The sequence below is a fragment of the Salmo salar genome, chromosome ssa12 (assembly GCF_905237065.1).
Source record: "Salmo salar chromosome ssa12, Ssal_v3.1, whole genome shotgun sequence".
Classification (NCBI taxonomy): domain Eukaryota; kingdom Metazoa; phylum Chordata; class Actinopteri; order Salmoniformes; family Salmonidae; genus Salmo; species Salmo salar.
Genome location: NC_059453.1, coordinates 47,924,351 through 47,949,576, shown reverse-complemented (window position 1 = coordinate 47,949,576; position 25,226 = coordinate 47,924,351). Strand labels below are relative to the sequence as shown.

Below are 25,226 nucleotides of genomic sequence, written 5' to 3'. Positions count from 1 at the left end.
TTGATTGGATTGGGATCGGACAAGATTAAGCTATCAGAGCCAGTCCATTCGATGTGATAGCATGAATGCTAAGAAACAAAACATTTTTCCTTAGCCATTCTTTACGCTATATCTTATTTGGCATATTACATCAGGACTCCTAGAGTGTATACCCGTGCACACGCACAAGGCACCTATTCTTAACTCTCCCTCATCCTTGTTGCAGGGAAAGGTTTGATTGTGTGGCGGTCTTACTCTGCTGGATTCCTGATGCACCCAGCCTTTCCTCTTCTGTCAGTGGTGTGTGTGTTTAAGTTAATCCACACTGCAGTTAGGTGTCACTTTCCTCCCTCTTTTAGAATGTATGCCTTTTAGGGTTAATCCAGCCACAGCACGTTGAGTTGTGTCGTTAACAGACATGGGGCACCTGGTTTCAAGTTTAAATGTCATGTGCTCAAGTATAGTGAATTGCCTTTCTTGCAAGCTCTAAACCCAACATTGCAGTAATCAATATTAATATATCACTAAAAATAACATAAGGTAGAACAAAATTACAAAATAAATAAAAATAAGAAATAAAAACACGAGAAAGTAAGAAGCTATATACAGGGTCACTTTCAATACCATATTTACATTGTGCAGGGATACTGGAGTGATATACTGTATGTATAGGGGTAAGGCATCAGGATATATGATAAACAGAGTAGCAGCAGAGTAAATGATGATTGCAAGTGAGTGTAGTTAGTATAAATGTGTGTGCATGTTATGTGTGTGTTGGAGTGTCAGTGTGCGTGAGTGTGTAGAGTCCTGTGAGTGTCTACAGAGACAGTCCAAAATAAAAATGTAATACAAGGGTCAAGTCAGATAGCCTGTTTCGCCATTCTGTTATCTATTTAGCAGTCGTATGACTTGGGAATAGAAGCTGTTCTGGAGCCTGTTGGTGTCTGAATTGATGCACTGGTACTGCTTGCCATGCGGAAGCAGAGACAACAGTCTATAACTTGGGAGGCTGGAGTCTTTAACGATTTTCCAGAATTTCCTTTCACACTGTCTGATATAGAGGTCCTTAATGGCAGGGAGCTCAGCCCCAGTGATGTACTGGGCTGTATACACTACCCTCTGTAGCGCCATGTGATTGAGGGCGGTGCAGTTGCCATACCAAGCAGTGATGCAATCAGTCAAAATGCTCTCAATGGTGCAGCTATATAACTTTTTGAGGATTTGAGGGCCCATTCCAAACCTTTTCAACCTCCTGAGAGGGAAGAGGCGCTGTCACGCCTTCTTCATGACTGTACGTGTGTGAGTGGACCATTTTATGTCCTTAGTGATTTGGAGACCGAGGAACTTGAAGTTCTCGAACCGCTCCACTTAAAGGAGCAGTTTTCTCTCTGTGGGTCTAAACCCAAGAAGTTCTGGAAAATGGTGAAATACGTTGAGAATAAACCCTCCTCCTCACAGCTGCCCATGTCACTTAATGTTGATAATCTGGTTGTTACTGTGGTTGAGCTCATTAATCACCACTTCATTAAGTCAGGATTCTTATTTGACTCAGCCACGTCTCCTTGCCGGTCCAACATTTCCTCATCTCCCACCCCTTCTAATGCGACTAACCCTGATGCCCCTCCCTCTTTTTCCCCTGACCCGCTAAACAGCTTCTCCCTTCAGGCGGTCACTGAGTCTGATGTGCTAAAGGAGCTCCTTAAAAGTTGACCCTAAAAAAAACATCTGGGTCTGATGGTTTAGATCCTTTCTTCTTTAAGGTTGCTGCCCCTATCATCGCCGAGCCTATCTCTGACCTTTTTAACCTGTCTCTCCTCTCTGGGGAGGTTCCCAGAGCTTGGTAGGCAGCCACGTTGCGTACTTTATTTAAAAGGGGAGATCAAGCTGATCCTAACTGTTATAGGCCTATTTCTATTTTGTCCTGTTTGTCAAAAGTGTTTGAAAAACTTGTCAAAAATAAACTGACTTGCTTTATTGATGTCTATAGTATTCTCTCTGGTATGCAATCTGGTTTCCACTTAGGTTATGGATGTGCCACTGCAACCTTAAAGGTCCTAAATTATGTCACCACTGCACTTGACTCTAAGCAATATTGCTGCTATATTTATTGACATGGCCAAAGCTTTCTCTGCTCTTAACCTTGTTCTGAACACCTCCAAAACAAAGGTCATAAGAAGAATGGCTCTACCTTTTTGCCCTTCATGCTGTTGTCGGTGCCTAACAATGTTTGTACCATGTTTGTACTGCTACCATGTTGTGTTGCTGCCATGTTGTGTTGTTGTCATGTTGTGTTGCTACCATTGTTTTGTTGCTACCATTGTCGTGTTGCTGCCATGTTGTGTTGTCTCTAGTCTCTCTTTATGTAATGTTGTGGTGCCTCTTTTGTCGTGATGTGTGTTTTGTCCTACTTTTTTTTTTTTTTATCCCAGCCCTCGTCCCCACAGGAGGCCTTTTGCCTTGGTAGGCCATCATTGTAAATAAGAATGTTATCTTAATTGACTTGCCTAGTTAAATAAAGGTTAAATACAAATAAAATAAATAAACATACCACAATGTATATTTATATTTTCTCTGTGTGATGTCTCTCCCCAGTGCTTAGAATGCAGCCACGTTGCGTCCTTTATTTAAAGGGGGAGATCAAGCTAATCTTAACTGTTATAGGACAATTTCTATCTTACCCTGTTGTCATTGCTCCTCTGTATAGAACTACAACCTCTTCATCGTCTTTCACAGTAGCTATTACATCCCAGTCAAGGTGGAAGTGACTCATGCAATAGCTGCCTTTCAATAACTTATATGTGAAAGTTATAGCAAAGCTGTTAAAGTTACCTCTTAAAACGGATTAAATGCATAGTCATTTGCATCAGGTTAGTCTCACGTTACCATACTCCCATACTCCTGAAATTGAGGCTAGTGTTGGGTCAACATACAGATGCCACTTAAAATTGTGATGCCAGTTCTTAAACCAGTTCTCTTCCATTAAAGAATATGAATTGTGAATTCTCCCAGTAAAGAAAAACGGACAAAATATCGAAAATACTAGTTTGCCAAGTGTCAAACACTGCATGTGTCAGCGTCTTTTATGCCGTAAAAATCACATCTCAAGTTTTGCAGTCAATTGTAAAGTGGAATAAGAAAATCCAGGCGATACAAATGTATACAGTGATACAAATTTATGACGGTCGTAACTTCGCAGGTAGAAAGTCTCCTCTATTCCTTTTGACAGGTTTGAGAAGTGCCTCCGTATAGCTTTACTCTGGAGTTGAAACATGTCAGATCAACGTCAGAAGAGGCCCTCTCTTTCTCTTTGAACTTGACAGAGACTGACTGCTTTTACAGCCTTAACAGGGCTGAGTTAGTACCAGTCATATTGACTTGAACAGTGGAGGTCGTTAAAGCAGGGGATAATATATTCAAATCGGGTATACGGAAAGCAGGTGGACAGGTCTAACGAGCTGGGAATGACTGTGTAAAATGTAATCTGTGTATATGTAGCCCTATACCTTTTTCAATGTCTTGATGCAAGGACTAAGAACACACCAGAGAAGAAGTGTTTCCTGAAAATGTTATGGCATGGTTACAGTATGTGCTTCAGCTGTTTGCAATGTCCTAAAACTTAACATAAACACTGTCTTGCATTTGCCGAAAGAGCTGAACATATATAAACATATGGGATGACTATATAAACATATTTTCTCAATGTTGATGTCCTCTTGAAGTCATGTGCTGATGGATCTCTGGTGTGTAGTGAGTAGACTGCACAAATTGGTTTAATCAAGCACTACCCGCTGGGCAAAAACTGGTTTAATAAACATTGTTTCCAGGTCATTTGAACAAAAAAAAAACATTTTTGTGATGTTGAATTAACGTGGAACTGATTGGGTTTGAAAAAAGTAATCAACGTAAGGGAATTTCATCTTTATTTCACACAACTTTTAACCTCAATCCAATCACATGGTAATATTTGTTGTTGAAGTCACGCTAGTTGACAACTAAACCGAATGTAAACCAAAACTAGACGTTGACATTATGAAAGCTTAAACCAAGTTTATTCTTCCCAGAGGATCAATACAGCTGCATTAGACAAAGACATTTTCACACAAGCACTGATATTTAACCCCTTCTCCTAGGCTGAGTCTCCTCCTACACATCTGAACAGACGATGCATCTCTGTTGCTAGACAGAACCTTTGTGATATCTGTTCTTCCTCACTTCATCTGACCTGACCTCTACCCCAAAGTGCTCACTCTTCCCCAACTCAAGGCTGTCATGGTGATTGGTACCAGACTGTCTCTTCTCCCAGATGATCCCTCCCATAGGATCTGATGTCTAACAATAACATATCCTGACATAATGTAAACCATTATACATTACCCTCTCTTCCTCAGTGACATGAATAAGTATATTTTGTATTCTCAGAACCCAACAGTAGTGACTAGTACGAGAATGTTACATTTTTGTAACAGAGACACAGGGAGTCAGAAAGCAGGTGCAGTCTGTGAGTTTAATAGGAACGAACATGGACTGAATACAAAAACAGGAGTCGCGTCTAAACAGGAAACAATGCTACCTACTAGGTGATACAATGGAGTGCTAGATAAAGGGGAAGTAATCGGGTAGTAATAAGGTCCAGGTGTGCCTCATGATGGGGCGCAGGTGTGTGTAATAATGGTTGCCAGGTGTGTGATATGATGGTTGCCAGGTGAGCGTAATGATGGGTTGCCAGGACCGGTGGTTAGTAGACTGGTGACGTTGAGTGCCGTAGCGGGAGTAGATGTGACAATTTTAGACCAAACTACAGTGGTTGGGTCAGAGGACAGTTGGGTACATAGAGGAAGACTGTATGCCACCAGTTGTAGTCTCTCCAGTCTAAATCTTTCCACCAGACTGGTGTACTGTATGGTGGCTGAGTTGGTCCTGTTGACCTCCTTAGTGTGGGTTTGTGTGTTCCACTCATTTGGTCAGAGTGACACATCAGTTTGTTTTATCCTTTTCATACCTTTATATTCAATCTCAGTCCTATTTAGTTTTTAATTAGTTACTGGAAGTCTTGCTAATTAATTTAAGTTTAAACCAAATTATTCTCAGTAGGTGAATGCTCCATTCTTGTACAGTAACATTAAGGAATACATTTGTGGTTTCCTATGCCATTTATGATGTCGGATTTCTGAAGTCGTGCTTGATGGTACTGAAACACAGACAATTATCTCAGCCATGCCCTGTCTGGCTGCACCCTCACCAACCCTCCCCTGTCTCGAGAGACCATGTCTGTGACTCTTTGTCTCTCTCAATTCCGATGTGAACGTTTCTTGTCAACCCACACTGTCTGACAAATGTGACATTTTTTACTATCTAACTCAAACACAGTAAATTGCATGTTTGCACCGCCAACCATTTTTTTTAAATAGAACATCACATGAGCAACAGCATACGAAACAGAGGCTACGAAGACAATAGTCTAAACAACAACAATCTAAATGCCACATCATGTTTCTTAAAGTAACTCTAAAGTAGTCCCAGAGGCTTCCTACCGCTGTTTATCCTCCATCTGCTCTCTTGGTTTTCTATGATTGCAAGCAAATTTCCACCCTTTCCCCCCCTCATACTTCCTTCCACCTCCTCCTCTGCTCCCATAAAGGAGTGCTGTTCTCAGTAGTGTTGCTGCGTTGTATGTTTAGGAGAGAGCTACAGTAAAAGATACAGCTGTAGTCTGAATGGATGCACAGTCCTTTTTGAGGCCTGGTTTTACATAACAAATCATCTTTCTTCTCTGTGTGCTTCTATGACAACCTGTAGGTAAGTGTTGTATGGAATGTCGTTTGGGTGTGCACCTGTTTGTTAGTGTTTAATGACCCTCAGGTGTGTAGTAGTGTGTATAGTATGTAAAATAATTACACATGGGTGAGTTTTTCTTTCTGGTCTCCCTGTGACTCAACTGGATTTGTGACTTTCTATTAGGCTATATTAAAGTCTCTGGTTGTGGTTACATTCATACCTTTACATTTAACACGGTTCATGATTATCTCTCTTGCCCTTTTTTAGGAAGTTGCACATTTTCACTAACACTAACTAAACTATGGCACGGATGTAAAGAACGTTTTGCCCTAGTTTCAACTAGGCTGTGTCAGAGTGGTTGCTTATCAAGCATTGGGCTCAACATTAAACAAACATGAAATTTGCATTTAGATTGAAAATTTAGTAAGAACTTGCCATACCTGATGATTTGCCACATTGGCATAACATGGAGTGTGTGGATACCAATTTAGAATGCAGCAGAGATGGCTAGCGGTCTTGAGTGTGTACTATAGGTAATCTGCCTGTACTGACCTTGATGTGTGTACCTGTGTGTGTTTTCTCAGCCTCTGCGCAGGGCAGTGGGAGGAGCAGTGGCCAGGGAAAGTCAGGGAGAAGTCCACTCCAGATGCTCTATGACAGTGACCAGGTAAGTCCCACCCACCACCAGGTAGCGTTCACATCATTGGCTGATGAATTTATAGCTACATGACTGTTGATGACCACTGAACTTGTTTTTGGTCATATTTTGTGAGTTTTTCAAGGTGCCATTTTTTTAAATATTCAGAGCCTTTGCTGCTTACTTGCTGAAAGTTCTGTATAATGTGAGAGTGTTTACCTTATTGGTTGAGAAAAGCTGACATTTAATTATCATGGAAGCAAGGCCATTGAATAAAGGTGTCCACATACAAAGGTTCTCCAGTAAAAAAAACTTGGCATGAAAACTAGTAGTGCACTGCAGACAGTAGGGCCTGGCTGTTGCTATGATAACGCTCAGAATTTATAAATGGCCTGTTTTGCAATTCACAACAATGGCATTGGCGATCAAAGATAATTACTATAACATTACTAAAATATCAGTTTCATTTGCTCTGAAATCTTTACATAGTGGCACAACCAAGCCGGTGCAGCGCCCCTCTTAACCCTGGCATAGTGACCATATTTACATTTACGTCATTTAGCAGACGCTCTTATCCAGAGCGACTTGGTCTTAAACACTTTAAGTGGGTACTTCAAGTGGGTATTTTTGCAGTATTTCCCCGGACTCTCTCTGTTAGTAGGAATTATTCCCGGTATTTAAACTCCAGTATTTAAACGGGAAAATATGAATCCCTAATAAGAAGCCTATAGAGTTGTACTTTATAGGCTACTTAAATATCTCATGTCATGTCTACTTCTAAACAATCATCTATAGAGTGTGACACTATGACGTTCTGGTGTCAGCAGAGGCAAAAAGCTAACCTGTGGCCTGAAACTCTCTGCAATTACTTTTCATCAACACAAGGTTCGCTAAAACTTTATGGCAACATTTTACATTACATGGGCGTTACTCCAGGGTAACTGTAATGTAAAAAAACATACACAGTTCCGGGATGTGTTTTGTATGTACAGGTTGTAGTATATTATACAGTATGACATTACGTAGGGACTGTTCCAGAACTAAGACTTGGAGAGAATGTGAGAGAAATTAGCTTGGCTATTGCCAATTAAATCATACAGGGAGGGTAGTCTGAGGCTCATGCCAAAAGACAGAACAACTGCTTGAGACATTATTTACTTTATAATCGCTTGCAGTTTTCTTTTTGTTATTACTCTGTGCTCTTGCTATACTTTGAGGAAAAATGTTTGAATTTATGCAGGCAGCAAGCAAAACTGGCGGAAGATTTTAACAAATTTTATCCTGATTTGTCTAACTTCAGTTTTGGAAAACGAAAGGGTGTAATTACTTTATACTGGAAATTTAACTTAAGCAAAGGTTTTACAATGCATGGAGAGTTGATCTTGTATGCTTAAGTTACCCTTATATGCTGACTACACTGGCCATGCACGTACGTCCGCATGCGTCATCGCAAGCATTTAGATTTTGTTCATCCATACCAGACGCGATCATGACTCGCAGGTAAAAATATTTAAACCAACTGTGAACCAACTATATTCATTTCGGGTCATGTCAAACACACATGAACTATTCATGGACATTTATCTAGCTTCAATTGCTAACTTATTTGTCCTGGGAGATAAACACTGGGTTGTTATTTTACCAATGTACTATAACCAGAAGATGGTGGCTAAAGTTGATCAACAAGATTTTCACCCCAGGAGAGGGCTATGAAAACAGGGTTAAACTCCAGAATTGAGACCTCTCTCTCACCATTACCTCAGCTGGGCTACTATGAGTGTATATGCAATAACAACATTTTACAGGATGTAGAACTAGTCATTTTGGGCCCCAATGTAAAATCTGCTCATGTAGGAGATAACGTGAAGCTTACTTGCCACGGCTCAACTGAAAAACAAACTCCTGACTAGGGTTTAGACACTTTCTGTGGGAATTAACAGGAATATAATGGAAATATATGCAAATTAATATTAATACCATTTAAATGTAGATGTTTTTAGCATTGGATATATTTACCATATCATATAGAGACAGAAACATAAACATTTTACCTTATCATAAGTAGACATAATTGCAAATTATTCAATCCTTCCAATTGAAATAAAAAAATAAAAATGTTTTAGTTATGAATTAAACTTTAATTAAATGAGTTGACTCTTCACATGGGATGATTTCACTGAAAAACAAAAGAAAGGTAATATTGAATGATTCCCAATGATCCATCGCATCTCCCAAAAACGTTTTCAACATACATCTGTAAAATGATAGTCTAAAAACTAAAGCTTTGGTTGTCTTCCTCTCAGGCTTCCACGTCTTCTCCCTGGACCTCCTCAATGTCCACCTCTTGAACATCAGACTCTTGAGGCCTCATCTTCACTGTCACTTTACAACCTTGTTGAGGATGGCTCGTTGTCAGGCTCAAAAAGCCCACAATTTGCCCGGATGGCCACCAATTTTTCAACCCTTGTATTGGTCAGCCTGTTGCGTGCTTTGGTGTGTGTGTTCCCAAACAAGGAACAGTTGCGCTCGGAGGCGGCTGATGTTGGTGGGATTTGGAGGATGATGGAGGCAACAAGGGAAAAAGCCTCGGATCTACAAAGTCCCTTCCACCAGGTGGCTGATGAGATATGTTGGCACGACTGCCATATTGCATCTCCATCCCAAAGCCCTTGCTTGGAAGTGTACTTCGCCAGACTGCCAAGAACCTTGTCCTCATCCAGGCCAAGGTGGCGAGACACGGTAGTGATGACACCATAGGCCTTGTTGATCTCTGCACCAGACAGGATGCTCTTGCCAGCATACTTGGGGTCCAACATGTACGCTGCAGCGTGTATGGGCTTCAGGCAGAAGTCTTCAGGGCAGTACGGATTTCTTCTCTTACATCTGCAAGCAGAGTCTGAACATCAGACAGGATGGCATTGTCTCTCTCAATCTCTGCAATGGCTACTGCTATAGGTGTCAGGCTGCTTACTACTCTCTCCCAAAATACATCATCCAAGAGGATCCTCTGGATGGGGCTGTCCATATCGGCAGACTGTGATTATGGCCATTTCTTGGAGAGACTCCTTCCCCTCCAGGAGACTGTCAAACATGATGACAACACCACCCCAACGGGTGTTGCTGGGCCGCTTCAATGTGGTGCTCTTATTCTTCTCACTTAAATTGCTGCTATAACTTGATGACCCTTCACATACCTAACCATTTCCTTGGTTCTCTTGTAGAGTCTGTTCATTGTTTTCAGTGCCATGATGTCCTTGAGGAGCAGATTCAATCCATGAGCAGCACAGCCAATGGGTGTGATGTGAGGGTAGGACTCCTCCACTTCAGACCAAGCAGCCTTCATGTTCACAGCATTGTCTGTCACCAGTGCAAATACCTTCTGTGGTCCAAGGTCATTGATGACTGCCTTCAGCTCATCTGCAATGTAGAGACCGGTGTGTCTGTTGTCCCTTGTGTCTGTGCTCTTGTAGAATACTGGTTGAGGGGTGGAGATGATGTAGTTAATTATTCCTTGCCCATGAACATTCAACCACCCATCAGAGATGTTTGCAATACAGTCTGCTTTCTCTATGATTTGCTTGACCTTCACTTGAACTCTGTTGAACTCTGCATCCAGAAAATGAGTAGATAAAGCATGTCTGGTTGGAGGGGTGTATGCTGGGCGAAGAACATTCAGAAATCTCTTCCAATACACATTGCCTGTGAGCATCAGAGGTGAACCAGTTGCATACACAGCTCGAGCAAGACATTCATCAACATTTCTCTGACTACGTTCCTCCACTGAGAAAAAAAACCGTATGATTCCAAGAGGACCATGAGCTGTTGCTATCAATAAGGTTTCTGATTCATAATGTTCACCTCGAAAAGAAGTAGAGGGACTTTTGTCAGAGGTTGCTTGTTATGAGTGCTGAGGGAACTTTATGCACTTGGCCAGATGATTCTGCATCTTTGTTGCATTCTTCACATATGATTTGGCACAGTATTTGCAAATGTATACAGCTTTTCCTTCATTAGCTGCAGTGAAATGTCTCCACACATCAGATAGTGCCTGTTGTGTTTTCCTGTAAAGATTAGAAAAAAATGAGTTAAAAAAACCCAAATACAGTTCCATGTACAGATAAATAGTAAAGCAGTTAGACTAAACAACTCCTTTGTAAGATAAATGTTTTAAAATGAAACATGTATGAGAACAGGTGAATTAACACTCCTCAGTTAGCAGGCTCAAGCAAGCTAAAACCCACATGGTAGCAAAAACTAACTAGCAGAAATTGTTAACAAGTTAGAAATGATTTAAACACACTTTGCTGTAGGCTACTATTTACTAGTTAACAAAAAATCTAGTATGTCATTTAAAATATATTCACCCCACCCAGTATTGTAATCAAAACTTACCAGAAAGCATGTAGTCTTTGGCTCAGACAGTGTAGTAGTGTGGGCTCAATAGCATCTGTAATGTGATGCTACTGGCGGCAGAGAAGTCAGGCGCAGGAGAGCGGAAACTGATTTACAACGGTTGTGTTTAATAACCATAAACCACCGTAAACAGAACAATACAATAAATGGGTCAAACAAAACCCGGTAAATACCAGCATACCGTGCACAAGCACTACAACAACCAATTACGGACAAGGACATGGGGGGGAACAGAGGGTTAAATACACAACATGTAATTGATGGAATTGGATCCAGGTGTGATGGAAGACAAGACAAAACCAATGGAAAATGAAAAGTGGATCGGCGATGGCTAGAAGGTCGGTGACGCCGCCCACCGAACGACGCCCGAACAAGGAGAGGGACCAACTTCGGCGGAAGTCGTGACAGCATCTCATTAGTGTGGAAGATCTTGAGAATCAGCTGTACATGTGATGGAAGAGTGCTCTGCACATGTGATGGAAGAATGCACTGTGCATGCAGAGGGTTGCAATTCTATTGAATTGGGGATATTTTAAGCAAAATTCCCCAAATTCCAGAGCTTAACTTCCCATGGAGAATTTCCTGAACTTTACCGAAATGTTTCTGACCCTTTGCAACCCTACTCCTGACAGTGAGGTGCAGGTCTATTGGAAAAAGATCAGAAGAATGTTTTGTCTGTCATAGGAGATCATTTTTACCTATGGCCCTAGATTTTAGAACAGGGTATCTGTCTCAAATATCAAAGATGCTTACCGACAGGGAGACCTTTCCCTCACCCTTACCAATTTAAACCTTTCTGATCAGGGCATTTACCAGAGGGGAATTCCAGATGCTGTCACCTTTACAGTCCCTGTCCCTGTTCAAGAAAAGCGCTCTGAGGACACAGGAATGTTGCCAATTGGTATCACGTCTAGCACACCTTATCGATCAGACGACAGAAGAAGGCAGAGAGAGTTTGGATGATGATCGTGCTGAGGAGGAGCCCCTGAGATCAGGAGAGAATAGAGTTTGGATGATGATCGTACTGTGGAGGAGCCCCTGAGATCAGGAGAGAACAGAAAGGTGAATGATCCGTCTGTTCACATAGAGATGAAAGAGCTGCCAGTGCCAATCTCTAAACCTGAACATGTGTCCCAGAAAGAAGAAGGGAAGGGAAGAACCATAGAATAAAGGGAAGGTTCTGAATTGCTATCACTTTGTGTATCCAAGACCAAGAAAACATATCCCCTAATGAACAATAAAGCACCAGCGTGTTTTGCAGCAGCGGCGTAACTCTCTCTACTCTCTACTGCCAACACCAGCATGACTGACACACACTTCATCGGTGTCAATCATGTGTTTCTCTACTCTGACTATTAAAACCCTCTAGAGTCTAAGCCCAGTCTAATTTATCAAAAAAAATATTGAAATAATTATTAGATTAAACATTGAGTTTGGCTTTATTGCTATTAGCAATAGAAATGCATTGAATAACAGATTCACTACAGGGAACAACAGATAGTCCCCCAAAAAATCTAAAGGAAGTTTGTTCTGAAGTGTCTGTCCTACAGTATATCTGAGAGATATAAGAAAGATCAGGAAACTATTCAAATTTTTATGTATTTATCCCCCTTTTAAAAAAAAAAGTTGTTTGGCAAATGTATGTGTTTTAGAAACATTACAACATACTCTTTCCGCTAGGTTATGAAATCAAAACGACTTACCTGCATGAAAGATGATTTGAAAAAGTTGGTTTTTGGTAAGCTCTGTTCCCCCACTTTGTCGATTACCAGCGCTGCACTTCAGTCTCTTCATTCACAAGGCAATTGATAATATTGTCGCCCATCAGACTATTATCAATTTAATCTTGTATTTAAGCTACATCTATTATTATAAGCCCAGATGTGAAATTAGTTTTGATATAGTTTAGGTATAGTTTTGATGAGCCATTGTAAGATGGCAGCCAACTGGTGAAGGAAGGGTGGGGGCGGGGGGCAGCAATGATATGTCCTCCTAAAACTGTTTTTAACACAAACTCTGTTCGAATTTCAATATCACAAACAATGACAGTGTGTTGAATAGACTTATTTAGGAAAATTGAAGGACGGGGGGGGGGGGGGACATGACTTTGAAATAGGCAATTACATTTTTTTTATTCATATGACCTCAAAATTATGATCTCAGAATTTTTAGTAAGTTATCTATGATTAATCGCTCGTCCATGAGAGGTTCTATGCTCCTGAAAATCTATGAGAAGATGGGAGAGGCGGGACTTGCAGTGCATCAATGTGTGTCAAATAGAAACAAGTTGTATTTTAGAGCTTGGCTATGCAGCCGCTCGTTCACGCGCGTGTGCGGTGTGGGTGAAATGATTGAATAATATGTATGTGTAAATGTATTTTGCAACGCTTGCACACGCAACTTGGCCGGTGTGGTTTGCGTGTTAGGTTTATGAGGAACCCATTGAATCTACTTGAGGTCAGTCGTAGCCGACAAGGTAAGAGTATGTACCATAAAAATACACATTGCTCCACTAATTCCACTCAAGATTGTCATATAAGATAGTCTTTACACTGTTATTGATAATGAGTGACATTGACAAGTAATTACTTACCTGGCGCCAAAAGATAAAGTAATAGTTTTACTTGATGTTTTAATGATAACTTCTGCTTGACAAAATAGTGTTTTATAGAAAGATATAACTTCCCAGCTACACAATGAGTGAAAGTCCAGAGTTGGCATCGTTGTAGCCTGCTTAAGTGTGTCCTTGAGCTTTCAGTGTAAACAGTGTCTTCTCAAACCAGCTCAGAGGACCACATATGCCACCAGACACAGAGACAAACTGAGAGCCTCTGCATTTGTCTGAGTAAATGGAAGGAGTAAGTAAATGGAAGGAGTTGAACTGGTTGACCAGTACTGTTGGTATTGGCGGTGTGTCGATGGGAGAGATTTACAGTAAATATGATTATGACATCCAGTTACAGTGTGTGTGTACGTGGGATAGAAATGGGTCATTAAAACTCAACTATCAAAACTCAACTATCAAGTCTTAAGTTTGACAAACAATAAGATAATCTAGAGAAGCTGTAATTCAGAGTCATTCAGCACGAACATACTCTTGTCTTGGTTGCAGATTCCCTAATGCACACATTTTCATTTTATTTTCTACCTCTCCTCCTACTCTCAATTTTCTGGAGATTAACTCCATTCTTGGACAGATTATGCCTATTATGGCTCCCAGACATTTATACTATTACATAAGCACGTAGCTAACTCCTTTTCAGAATGAATTTTCTGTGCGGGTAAGGACAAGGTGGAGAATGAATTCTATGAAGTGACGTTGGAATGCGAGGAGTGTTTCTGCCCCTGCAAGTAACTTCCTAATGTCAATAGACTGAGGAGGTCCGAGCCTTACTTTTGAAAGGGTGTTTTTTTCTCATATTGAAAAAGGCCCCATACAGAAACAACCCCTAGCCCCTATAAGGCACTTGTGTAAATCTGAAAGGATTGGATGGGTATAAGCAATATGTAAAAAAATGCCATCCATCTAGCCTTTCTGATTCAGAGGGGTTGGGTTAAATGCAGAAGACACATTTTGGTTGAATGCATTCAGTTGTGCAACTGACTAGGTATCCCCTTTCTCCTTCATTTTTACATTTGACATTTTAGTCATTTAGCATACACTCTTATCCAGAGTGACTTACAGTTAGTGCATTCATCTTAAGATATGTAGGTGAGACAACCACATGTCATAGTAAGTACATTTCTCCTCAATAAATTATCTGCAAAGCCAGTGCTACTAAGACAGTTGTTAGTTCGAGAAAGGCAAGGGTGTTATTATACTTTTGTTGATTAATCAAGATAGGGGCAAGGTGGCGCTACAACAACATTGCTTATACCTATCCAATTATTTTGGATGTACTTGAAGTGTGTTTGGGCTAGGGGTTGTTGTGGGGCCAAAACCCTTCGTAGATTGTTCAGCCTTGTGTTCAGCCTCATTAAATAGATTTTATTTGTATTGTGTAGACCAGTTTCTTGTCTCCCATTCTGCAATCTGATGAGTGTTGAAACTCCCTACGTTAACCTGTTGAAATATGCCAATGTGTTCAGTAACAGCCAGAACCATTGGCCATCTCACTTTCAACTCACCTCAAGAAAACAAACTGTGATCAAACAACACGAGACATCTACCAGAACTTCAGACAAATTCTAGCTGTTTTTTTATGTCACTACCTGGAATACTCACTGAATCCTCTCCTCTCTTCTCCTGTAGCTGGAGCAGTCGGCAGTGCAGGTGACCCACCAGGGTCGGCGGGAGCTGCTGGAAGACGCCTGCCGCTCGTACACGCGCAAGCGCCGCGTCCTCATCCCTGAGGACCTCAAGCACATCATTGTGGACGACCAGCATGGCCTGCTCTACTGCTACGTGCCCAAGGTGGCCTGCACCAACTGGAAACGAGTTCTCATGGTCCTGACAGGCGCCGCTGGCCCCCGCCGCGACCCCCTTGCCATTCCCGCCAACGAGGCCCACGTGCCGGGCAACCTACGCACCCTCTCTGAGTACTCCACCTCCCAGATCAATCAGCGGCTGCGCTCCTACCTGAAGTTTGTGTTTGTGCGCGAGCCCTTTGAGCGGCTCGTCTCGGCCTACCGCAACAAGTTCACACGCAGCTACAACACGGCTTTCCACAAGCGCTACGGCACCAAGATCATCCGCCAGCATCGAACTGACCCGCAGGCCGAGGCGCTGGAGCGGGGCGACGACGTCTCCTTTAAGGAATTTGTGTACTACCTGGTTGACCCGGCCACGCAGCGTGAGGAGCCCTTCAACGAGCACTGGGAGCGGGTGCACTCGCTGTGCCACCCCTGCCTCATCCACTATGATGTGGTGGGCAAGTACGAGACGCTGGAGCAGGACTCCCGCTACGTGCTGCAGCTGGCCGGGGTGAAGGGCCAGGTGACCTTCCCCACCTCAGCCAAGAGCACCAGGACTACGGGAGACATGGCCGCCCAGTTCTTTCACAGCATCAGCCCCTTCTACCAGAAGAAGCTGTACAACCTATACCACATGGACTTCCTGCTGTTCAACTACTCCACGCCGGAGTACCTGAAGTTTCAATGAAGTAACTTTTCTTAGAAGTAGGCTTTGTTTGAACCGTCTGTCATAAGGACTAGGTAATGCAGTTGTAAGCATGAAGTCATGCCCAGTCCCCACTAGCTTATTGCTTGTGTCGTGGCAGCTTGAAGTGGTCAAATATCAGACAGCTGATATCAGCTATTTGTATGGCTTTTAGCAGCTGTTGCTTATAACAACATTTGTATAACCTATGACAGAGGGCTCAAGATAATTGTTACAGACAATTTTAACATGGATCCCGGGACTCTTCAAAGCACAATAATGCTTGTTACTGAGAGAACTAACCTGGTGAACTCTAAGCAACTAAATAAAGATATCTTTCATATCAAAGGTAAGAGAGGCTTTAAGATGAGACGTCCTCACAACCGGGAATGGACACTTTCTCAAGATGGAGAAGTTGACTAAACTAGGCAAATTATTTTGTACTGTAACAATGAGCCACTGGAGATTGAACTGTTGCCTTTGTATGTGTAAAATGCACCTACAGTATAGTGCACATTAACTCAAAATAACCAAACTCTATGACACCACCAACAAACTTAGTTTTTTTCTTTCAAAGTTTCTATTGTCACCAACAATTTTCCATTCTACAGTCAGACTAAGAGGAACACAAGCTGTCTGAAAGTAATATTTATCTCACAGGGGTACTGAAAGTCTTCCTATTAGTGCCTTTGAGTGTGGGCCTTATGACTCAAATGTGTATGACATCCTTTGGAAATGTCACTGACATCAGCGTCTTCTTTGTACTGTAGAGAGTGTCTCTGGTGTGTACAGAGCATGGCATTGACTATCATTAGGCAGTTTATTTATTGTAATATTTGGGTCTCAATGTCAACAAACTGCGGTTAGATCACACTGAGACATCTGGAATATCTACCATAACTTCAGACATATTCAAATAAACACATAAACACAGCTGTTTTTGTGTGTCCCTGTCTGGAATGCTGGTGGACCAGTCAACATCAAGGATGAGAATCCAGCCGTGCAATATGTGGAATTGACTGTGTGAATGTTTGAAATATTGAGGTAAAATCAAGCTGTTTTATAGTTGTTTTGAAAGAAAGTATGGAAAGAGAGCACTTTTACTTCACTCAAATCCGAGTTGTGTCCAATGTTATGAAAGATTAACTGTCATGATAGGCATTATTATTACCAGTCTTCATGTCTATACTCTTAACATTGTGCTAGTATCAACAGTGACACCTCTGGAGGCTTGGAGCCCTGTCTGATAAAGTATACCTAAAGGCCCACACCGACTGTACGATTTTAGCCATTTTATGCCACGATTTTGCCGTCCCAGACAATATGTAGGCAAATTCGTAGGTCGTAAATGATTGTCGGACGTCTTGGCTCGTTCAGTATGACAGGGCCTAGGTCTGCCAATTAAGTACAACTACGTGCGGTTGTAGGCTCCGTCAAGTTCGGTCAGTGTCCAATTTTTTTTGCCACCTTCATCGTGTAGTGTGGCTGGTGTTGCGAGCCGATCCCGGTGACTGACCAATAGGAACACGGCCGATGACGCCATGCTGGCGTGCCCATACTGCCCTCGTTCCCAGCCATAAACGGGTCCATACCATTTTTATTTTTCTTGGGTTTCTCGAGACAAAACACTGCCAACATCACAGCAACAACTTGTTGTTGTTCTTTTGACCCCATGCTTGACAAGCCCAGTTGATGTAGCCTCGCAAGCCAATCACAAAATGTGACGACAGAACTGAAGCAAATCTATAATCTGGCCAGGTTGATATCAAGATTTTAATTTGGTCACATCGCACAGTGTGACATGTAATAATCGTAAAAGACTGAATCCAAAGTATGGTGTGGGAAGGCCTTAAGACAAGGGATAGTACCTAGAAATTACATTTGTTGGCAGTGGGTAGTTTAACAAAAGCAAAGTGTGGACTCCTTGTCTATAAACTGCTTTCAAGGTAAAGAAACATATATCTAAATATGTAATTTCACCAAAATATCCCTTTAAAGGAGATATATGTAATATTCTTGCATTGTAATTTCAGAAAATGTCCTGAATATACTGTATCTACAACAGTAATAGTGGAATGATAGTGTTTCACAATATTTTTTCCACCAAATGTTTAATTCGGCCCACATAAAATTGCATTCTAATGGTGCAGCCCTCTTGTTGGTCAACAAAAGACGGACTGGACTGGCTCTTGTTGTTAAATTGATAACAATAGACTTTAAGTTGTTGAGTTGTTTCATGTACACTGAACAAAAATATCAACGCAACTTTTAAAGTGTTGGTCCCACGTTTCATAAGCTGAAATAAAAGATCCCAGAAATTTTAGATACACACAAAAATATTATTTCTCTCAAATTTTGTGCACACATTTGTTTGCATTCCTGTAAGTGAGCATTTCTTCTTTGCCAAGATAATCCATCCATCTGACAGGTGTGGCATATCAAGGAGCTGATTAAATAGCATGATCATTACACAGGTGCACCTTGTGATGGGGACAATAAAAGGCCACTCAAATGTGCAGTTTTGTCACACAACACAATGCCACAGATGTTTTGAGGGAGTGTGCAATTGACATGCTGACTGCAGGAATGTCCACCAGAGCTGTTGCCAGATAATTGAATGTTAATTTCTCTACCATAAGCCGCCTATCGTCATTTTAGAGAATTTGGCAGTATGTCCAATCGGCCTCACAACTGCAGACCACGTGTAACCACTCCAGCCCAGGACCTCCACATCCGGCTTCTTCACCTGCAGGATCGTCTGAGACCACCCAGACAGCTGATGAAACTGTGGGTTCGCACAACCAAAGAATTTCTGCACAAACTCAGGGAGGCTCATCTGCTTGCTCGTCATGCTCACTAGGGTCTTGACCTGACTGCATTTCAACATCGTAACTGACTTCAGTGGGCAAATGGTCACCTTCGATGGCCACTGGCATGGTGGAGAAGTTTGCTTTTCACGGATGAATCCCGGTCGTCGTGTGGGCGAGCAGTTTGCTAATGTCAACGTTGTGAACATAGTGCCCCATGGTGGCGGTGGGGTTATGGTATGGGTAGGCATAAGCTACGGACAACGAACACGATTGCATTTAATCTATGGCAATTTGAATGCCCCAAAATACCGTGACGAGATTCTGAGGCCCATTGTCGTGCCATTCAGCCGCCGCCATCACCTCATGTTTCAGCATGGTAATGCATGGCCCCATGTCACAAGGATCTACACACAATTCTTGGAAGCTGAAAATGTCCCAGTTCTTCCATGGCCTGCATACTCACCAGACATGTCACCCATTGAGCATGTTTGGGATGCTCTGGATCGATGTGTACGACAGCGTGTTCCAGTTCCCGCCAATATCCAGCAACTTTGCACAGCCATTGAAGAGGAGTGGGACAACATTCCATAAGCCACAATCAACAGCCTGATCAACTCTATGCGAAGGAGATGTGTTGCGCTGCCTGTGGCAAATGTTGGTCACACCAGATACTGACTGGTTTTCTGATCCACAGCCCTACCTTTTTTTGAGGTATCTGTGACCAACAGATGTATCTGTATTCCCAGCCATGTGAAATCCATAGATTAGGACCTAATGAATTTATTTCAAATGACTAATTTCTATTTATGTACCAAGCTAAAAACACGGAGCCTAACATATAGTGGGGGAAAAAAGTATTTAGTCAGCCACCAATTGTGCAAGTTCTCCCACTTAAAAAGATGAGAGAGGCCTGTAATTAGGTACACGTCAGCTATGACAGACAAAATGAGAAGAAAAAATCCAGAAAATCACATTGTAGGATTTTTAATGAATTTATTTGCAAATTATGGTGGAAAATAAGTATTTGGTCACCTACCATCAAGCAAGATTTCTGGCTCTCACAGACCTGTAACTTCTTCTTTAAGAGGCTCCTCTGTCCTCCACTCGTTACCTGTATTAATGGCACCTGTTTGAACTTGTTATCAGTATAAAAGACACCTGTCCACAACCTCAAACAGTCACACTCCAAACTCCACTATGGCCAAGACCAAAGAGCTGTCAAAGGACACCAGAAACAAAATTGTAGACCTGCACCAGGCTGGGAAGACTGAATCTGCAATAGGTAAGCAGCTTGGTTTGAAGAAATCAACTGTGGGAGCAATTATTAGGAAATGGAAGACATACAAGACCACTGATAATCTCCTTCGATCTGGGGCTCCACGCAAGATCTCACCCCGTGGGGTCAAAATTATCACAAGAACGGTGAGCAAAAATCCCAGAACCACACGGGGGGACCTAGTGAATGACCTGCAGAGAGCTGGGACCAAAGTAACAAAGCCTACCATCAGTAACACACTACGCCGCCAGGGACTCAAATCCTGCAGTGCCAGACGTGTCCCCCTGCTTAAGCCAGTACATGTCCAGGCCCGTCTGAAGTTTGCTAGAGAGCATTTGGATGATCCAGAAGAGGATTGGGAGAATGTCATATGGTCAGATGAAACCAAAATAGAACTTTTTGGTAAAAACTCAACTCGTCGTGTTTGGAGGACAAAGAATGCTGAGTTGCATCCAAAGAACACCATACCTACTGTGAAGCATGGGGTTGGAAACATCATGCTTTGTGGCTGTTTTTCTGCAAAGGGACCAGGACGACTGATCCGTGTAAAGGAAAGAATGAATGGGGCCATGTATCGTGAGATTTTGAGTGAAAACCTCCTTCCATCAGCAAGGGCATTGAAGATGAAACATGGCTGGGTCTTTCAGCATGACAATGATCCCAAACACACCGCCCGGGCAACAAAGGAGTGGCTTCGTAAGAAGCATTTCAAGGTCCTGGAGTGGCCTAGCCAGTCTCCAGATCTCAACCCCATAGAAAATCTTTGGAGGGAGTTGAAAGTCAGTGTTGCCCAGCGACAGCCCCAAAACATCACTGCTCTAGAGGAGATCTGCATGGCGGAATGGGCCAAAATACCAGCAACAGTGTGTGAAAACCTTGTGAAGACTTACAGAAAACATTTCACCTGTGTCATTGCCAACAAAGGGTATATAACAAAGTATTGAGAGACTTTTGTTATTGACCAAATACTTATTTTCCACCATAATTTGCAAATAAATTCATAAAAAATCCTACAATGTGATTTTCTGGATTTTTTTTCTCATTTTGTCTGTCATCGTTGAAGTGTACCTATGATGCAAATTACAGGCCTCTCATCTTTTTAAGTGGGAGAACTTGCACAATTGGTGGCTGACTAAATACTTTTTTTCCCCACTGTAAGCTATATAGCTGCTAGGAGGATGTCATGTAATGTAATTGGAGGAGTTGGTGAGTGACTGACCTTTTCCCCTTATGTCGTTTTTCGGTGGCTATATACAGCTAGGGATGCAGGTGTCATTTGGTAAGCTAGCAAGAACTTGAATGACTGTTATCCAGTTACCATATCTCATGCGTTTGCAAATTCACTCTGGCTATCTACTCAGATTTCAGAGCACTCTCGTCTGAGTGTGCCAGAGTGCAGAATAACTGATGAATTTACAAATGCTCAACACCCGCTAGATATGACCGGTGTCAGTAAACTTAGGCAAAAAATGTAATTGTTAGTCATGAATGCTCTAGATAACATGTAAACAGCTTAACCAGGGGCTTAACCAGAGTAAAATGGTCAGAGTGAGGCATTCATTTGTGTCTGGAAGTAGCTAGCTAGCAAGCGAGCCAACTTTAGCCAGTTAGCTTGGGTGCTTGGTTGGGACAATAATTAATGCATTGGCAGGCAAGCTGCTGCAGAAGGATGAGTACGCTACAATTCCCCATAATTTATTAGTGCAATTTTGACAGGCGACTAGATAAAAAAAGTTTGAGGGTTTATCTAGTGTTCATTCTTGCTCTGGCTAGCATTAGTTGTAGATCTTGTTGTTGCTGATGTGACGGCGAGAGGGCCTCGAGCCTCTCTCCGTCACTGGTTGTTCGATCAATAGGACAGTAAAGTTCCAAAATGTAAGAAGACTCCCGTGGTATTTACATATTTGCATAAATCCATTCAGGTGTATTTTGTGGCTTTTGGGGAATGTGTTGTAATGATCTAAAGTCATGCTGTTGCAACTGCCTGTAAACAAACAGTCCAGTTCAAAGTGAATGATTGCAGACCTGTGTGGTAAATGGCTTGTTTGCATAAACGCCTACTGTAGCTCTGATTGGCTATGGCGCACCAGTCTGCGTAGACTCCAGGTCTTAGACGAGACAGATGTTTTTTATTCGGTTTTATTTGCTGCAGTGTATTAATTGTCCAAACGCAAGGCTGCTTTCCCACTCAATATTCCTATAGAATTTTCACAAATGCCTTAGTATATGTAATTCCATTCTAAGAACTTATGAAAACCATATCTAAGTGCTCGCTTGTCAGATTATTTTTTTTTTAAAGGGGTCATATTCTTCCTGGGGGTGTATATGAACAGATTTGAATGAGATTTCATGTTGCTAAAATGCTGTCAGTTCCACTTTAAGCAAAGGTCTCGCCATTTGTCAAAGGCTTCACTTAATCTGGATACCTGTCATGTTCTTTGACACAAGGTCAACAAGGCTCCTCTACACTCTCAGAAAAAAAGGTGCTATCTACAACCTAAAAGGGTTCTTCAGTTGTCCCCATAGGAGAACCCTTTGAATAACCCTTTTTGGTTCCAGGTAGAACACTTTTGGGTTCCATGTAGAATCATTTCCACAGAGTGTTTTCCATGGAACCAAAAGGGTTTCTCATATGGGGACAGCTGAATAACAATTTTTTTATAAGAGTGCTGTATGTGTATTCTTCTACAGTATGTGTACTGTATGTGCTCCATACACAGCTGAGAGCCACGAACCTTGACCCCGACACGGTTCTATACCTACAGCACCAGCACAGGCATTGCTTTAGGAAATCTGCACAGTTGTAACTGGCATTTTACCGTATTGTGTGAAGTAACTGTTGGGATAACTGTGTTCAGCACAGGTATTTACAGTATATCCCCTGGGCACATTCTGGTCTGGAGGTGGAGACTGACAAGCTTCGCTCCGTGTTGCATAGGATGGGACTGAGCAATGCTCTTTTTGCACTGATTTGCTCATCTACATCACTTAGGATGTAATTGTTTGGAACACAAGGTGATTTGAAGATCAGTGATTCTGCGCATCACTCAAATATGGAGATAGTTTAGTAGTTATTTCCCAACATGCACTGTGTACCGTGGTGTTGAAATACAGGGCTGCCACAAAGACGCGCATTTGAGTGTTAGTGGTGAGGTTATGTTTTTTAAATCTGTTTTGTAAAATCACATGACGTATTGATTGTCCTGTAATATAAGTGGGGTCATAAAATGGAAGACAGGCATTGTATGTGAATGGTTTTATTCCAACAAAGGAACACATTGAAACAAAGTAATTGTGTTACTAAAATAACCTGCTCTAGGTATGATCTAGTCAGATGAGTCATTAGCATACATACTAAGTCAACATGGGTCCTGTACAATTTAAAATACAATTCTATACAATTGATATCTTTTATGGAAGTCATATTGTCATGTTCAATGCAGAACAGCTAATATGATTTAAGCCTGTTTTTAAAAGTGCGTATTCATTTATTTAAAAGGGCCGATTTATTTGAAGAGAAATCATAACACTTACTTTATTCACAAATAAATGATCATTGGGAAATGTGAGCAATGTCAAGCAGTGGTATGTCTTAGATACATTGATACAAACATTAACTTTTAAACCAATTAAATGTGGCAGACTAACTGACGAATAAGCAACATTGCTGATGTCATAAAAAATACATGACTCCTCTAGCTTGTACAGTAATGGTTTGAAGGCACAATTGAAAATAGCAGTGCTTGATCATTGAAATTGTGACACTGGATACACCCTATGTCATCTATTGATTAATATTGTGTACATCCAGAGAGTGCAGTTGTGACAATTTTTTAGCATGAGTATAGATGTACAGACAGTCAACAAAACAAGTACAGACAACATTATTGCTTCAGTACAGTGCATTTGCCAGTTTACTATGAAGCATTTACAGACATCAGAGCACTTCTCAACAGTTAGCGTCTATATGGTTATTGGGTGCTCAAAGCATATCGAGCTACAGTATACAGGTACTCCCTTAGCAGCATAAAAAAAAAAATATATATACACTGCTCAAAAAAATAAAGGGAACACTTAAACAACACAATGTAACTCCAAGTCAATCACACTTCTGTGAAATCAAACTGTCCACTTAGGAAGCAACACTGATTGACAATAAATTTCACATGCTGTTGTGCAAATGGAATAGACAACAGGTGGAAATTATAGGCAATTAGCAAGACACCCCCAATAAAGGAGTGGTTCTGCAGGTGGTGACCACAGACCACTTCTCAGTTCCTATGCTTCCTGGCTGATGTTTTGGTCACTTTTGAATGCTGGCGGTGCTTTCACTCTAGTGGTAGCATGAGACGGAGTCTACAACCCACACAAGTGGCTCAGGTAGTGCAGCTCATCCAGGATGGCATATCAATGCGAGCTGTGGTAAGAAGGTTTGTTGTGTCTGTCAGCGTAGTGTCCAGAGCATGGAGGCGCTACCAGGAGACAGGCCAGTACATCAGGAGACGTGGAGGAGGCCGTAGGAGGGCAAAAACCCAGCAGCAGGACCGCTACCTCCGCCTTTGTGCAAGGAGGAGCAGGAGGAGCACTGACAGAGCCCTGCAAAATGACCTCCAGCAGGCCACAAATGTGCATGTGTCTGCTCAAACGGTCAGAAACAGACTCCATAAGGGTGGTATGAGGGCCCGACGTCCACAGGTGGGGGTTGTGCTTACAGCCCAACACCGTACAGGACGTTTGGCATTTGCCAGAGAACACCAAGATTGGCAAATTCGACACTGGCGCCCTGTGCTCTTCACAGATGAAAGCAGGTTCACACTGAGCACGTGACAGAGTCTGGAGACGCCGTGGAGAAAGTTCTGCTGCCTGCAACATCCTCCAGCATGACCGGTTTGGCGGTGGGTCAGTCATGGTGTGGGGTGGCATTTCTTTGGGGGGCCGCACAGCCCTCCATGTGCTCGCCAGAGGTAGCCTGACTGCCATTAGGTACCGAGATGAGATCCTCAGACCCCTTGTGAGACCATATGCTGGTGCGGTTGGCCCTGGGTTCCTCCTAATGCAAGACAATGCTAGACCTCATGTGGCTGGAGTGTGTCAGCAGTTCCTGCAAGAGGAAGGCAATGATGCTATGGACTGGCCCGCCCGTTCCCCAGACCTGAATCCAATTGAGCACATCTGGGACATCATGGCTCACTCCATCCACCAACGCCACGTTGCACCACAGACTGTCCAGGAGTTCGC

At 42.2% G+C, this 25,226-nt stretch overlaps 1 protein-coding gene across 2 annotated transcripts in view; it reads left to right on the top strand.

Moving 5' to 3' along the window:
- Nucleotides 1–16,835, top strand: part of LOC106565240 (carbohydrate sulfotransferase 11) — a 28,317-nt gene extending 11,482 nt beyond the window's left edge. For both annotated transcript variants that reach the window (XM_014132135.2, XM_014132133.2), the window contains exons 2-3: nucleotides 6,339–6,421; nucleotides 15,057–16,835. In XM_014132135.2, coding sequence (XP_013987610.1) covers nucleotides 6,401–6,421; nucleotides 15,057–15,905 — 870 coding nt within the window. In that variant the 5' untranslated portion in view covers nucleotides 6,339–6,400 and the 3' untranslated portion in view covers nucleotides 15,906–16,835. The remainder of the gene's footprint in view (nucleotides 1–6,338; nucleotides 6,422–15,056) is intronic.
- The last annotated feature ends 8,391 nt before the right edge of the window (nucleotides 16,836–25,226 follow it).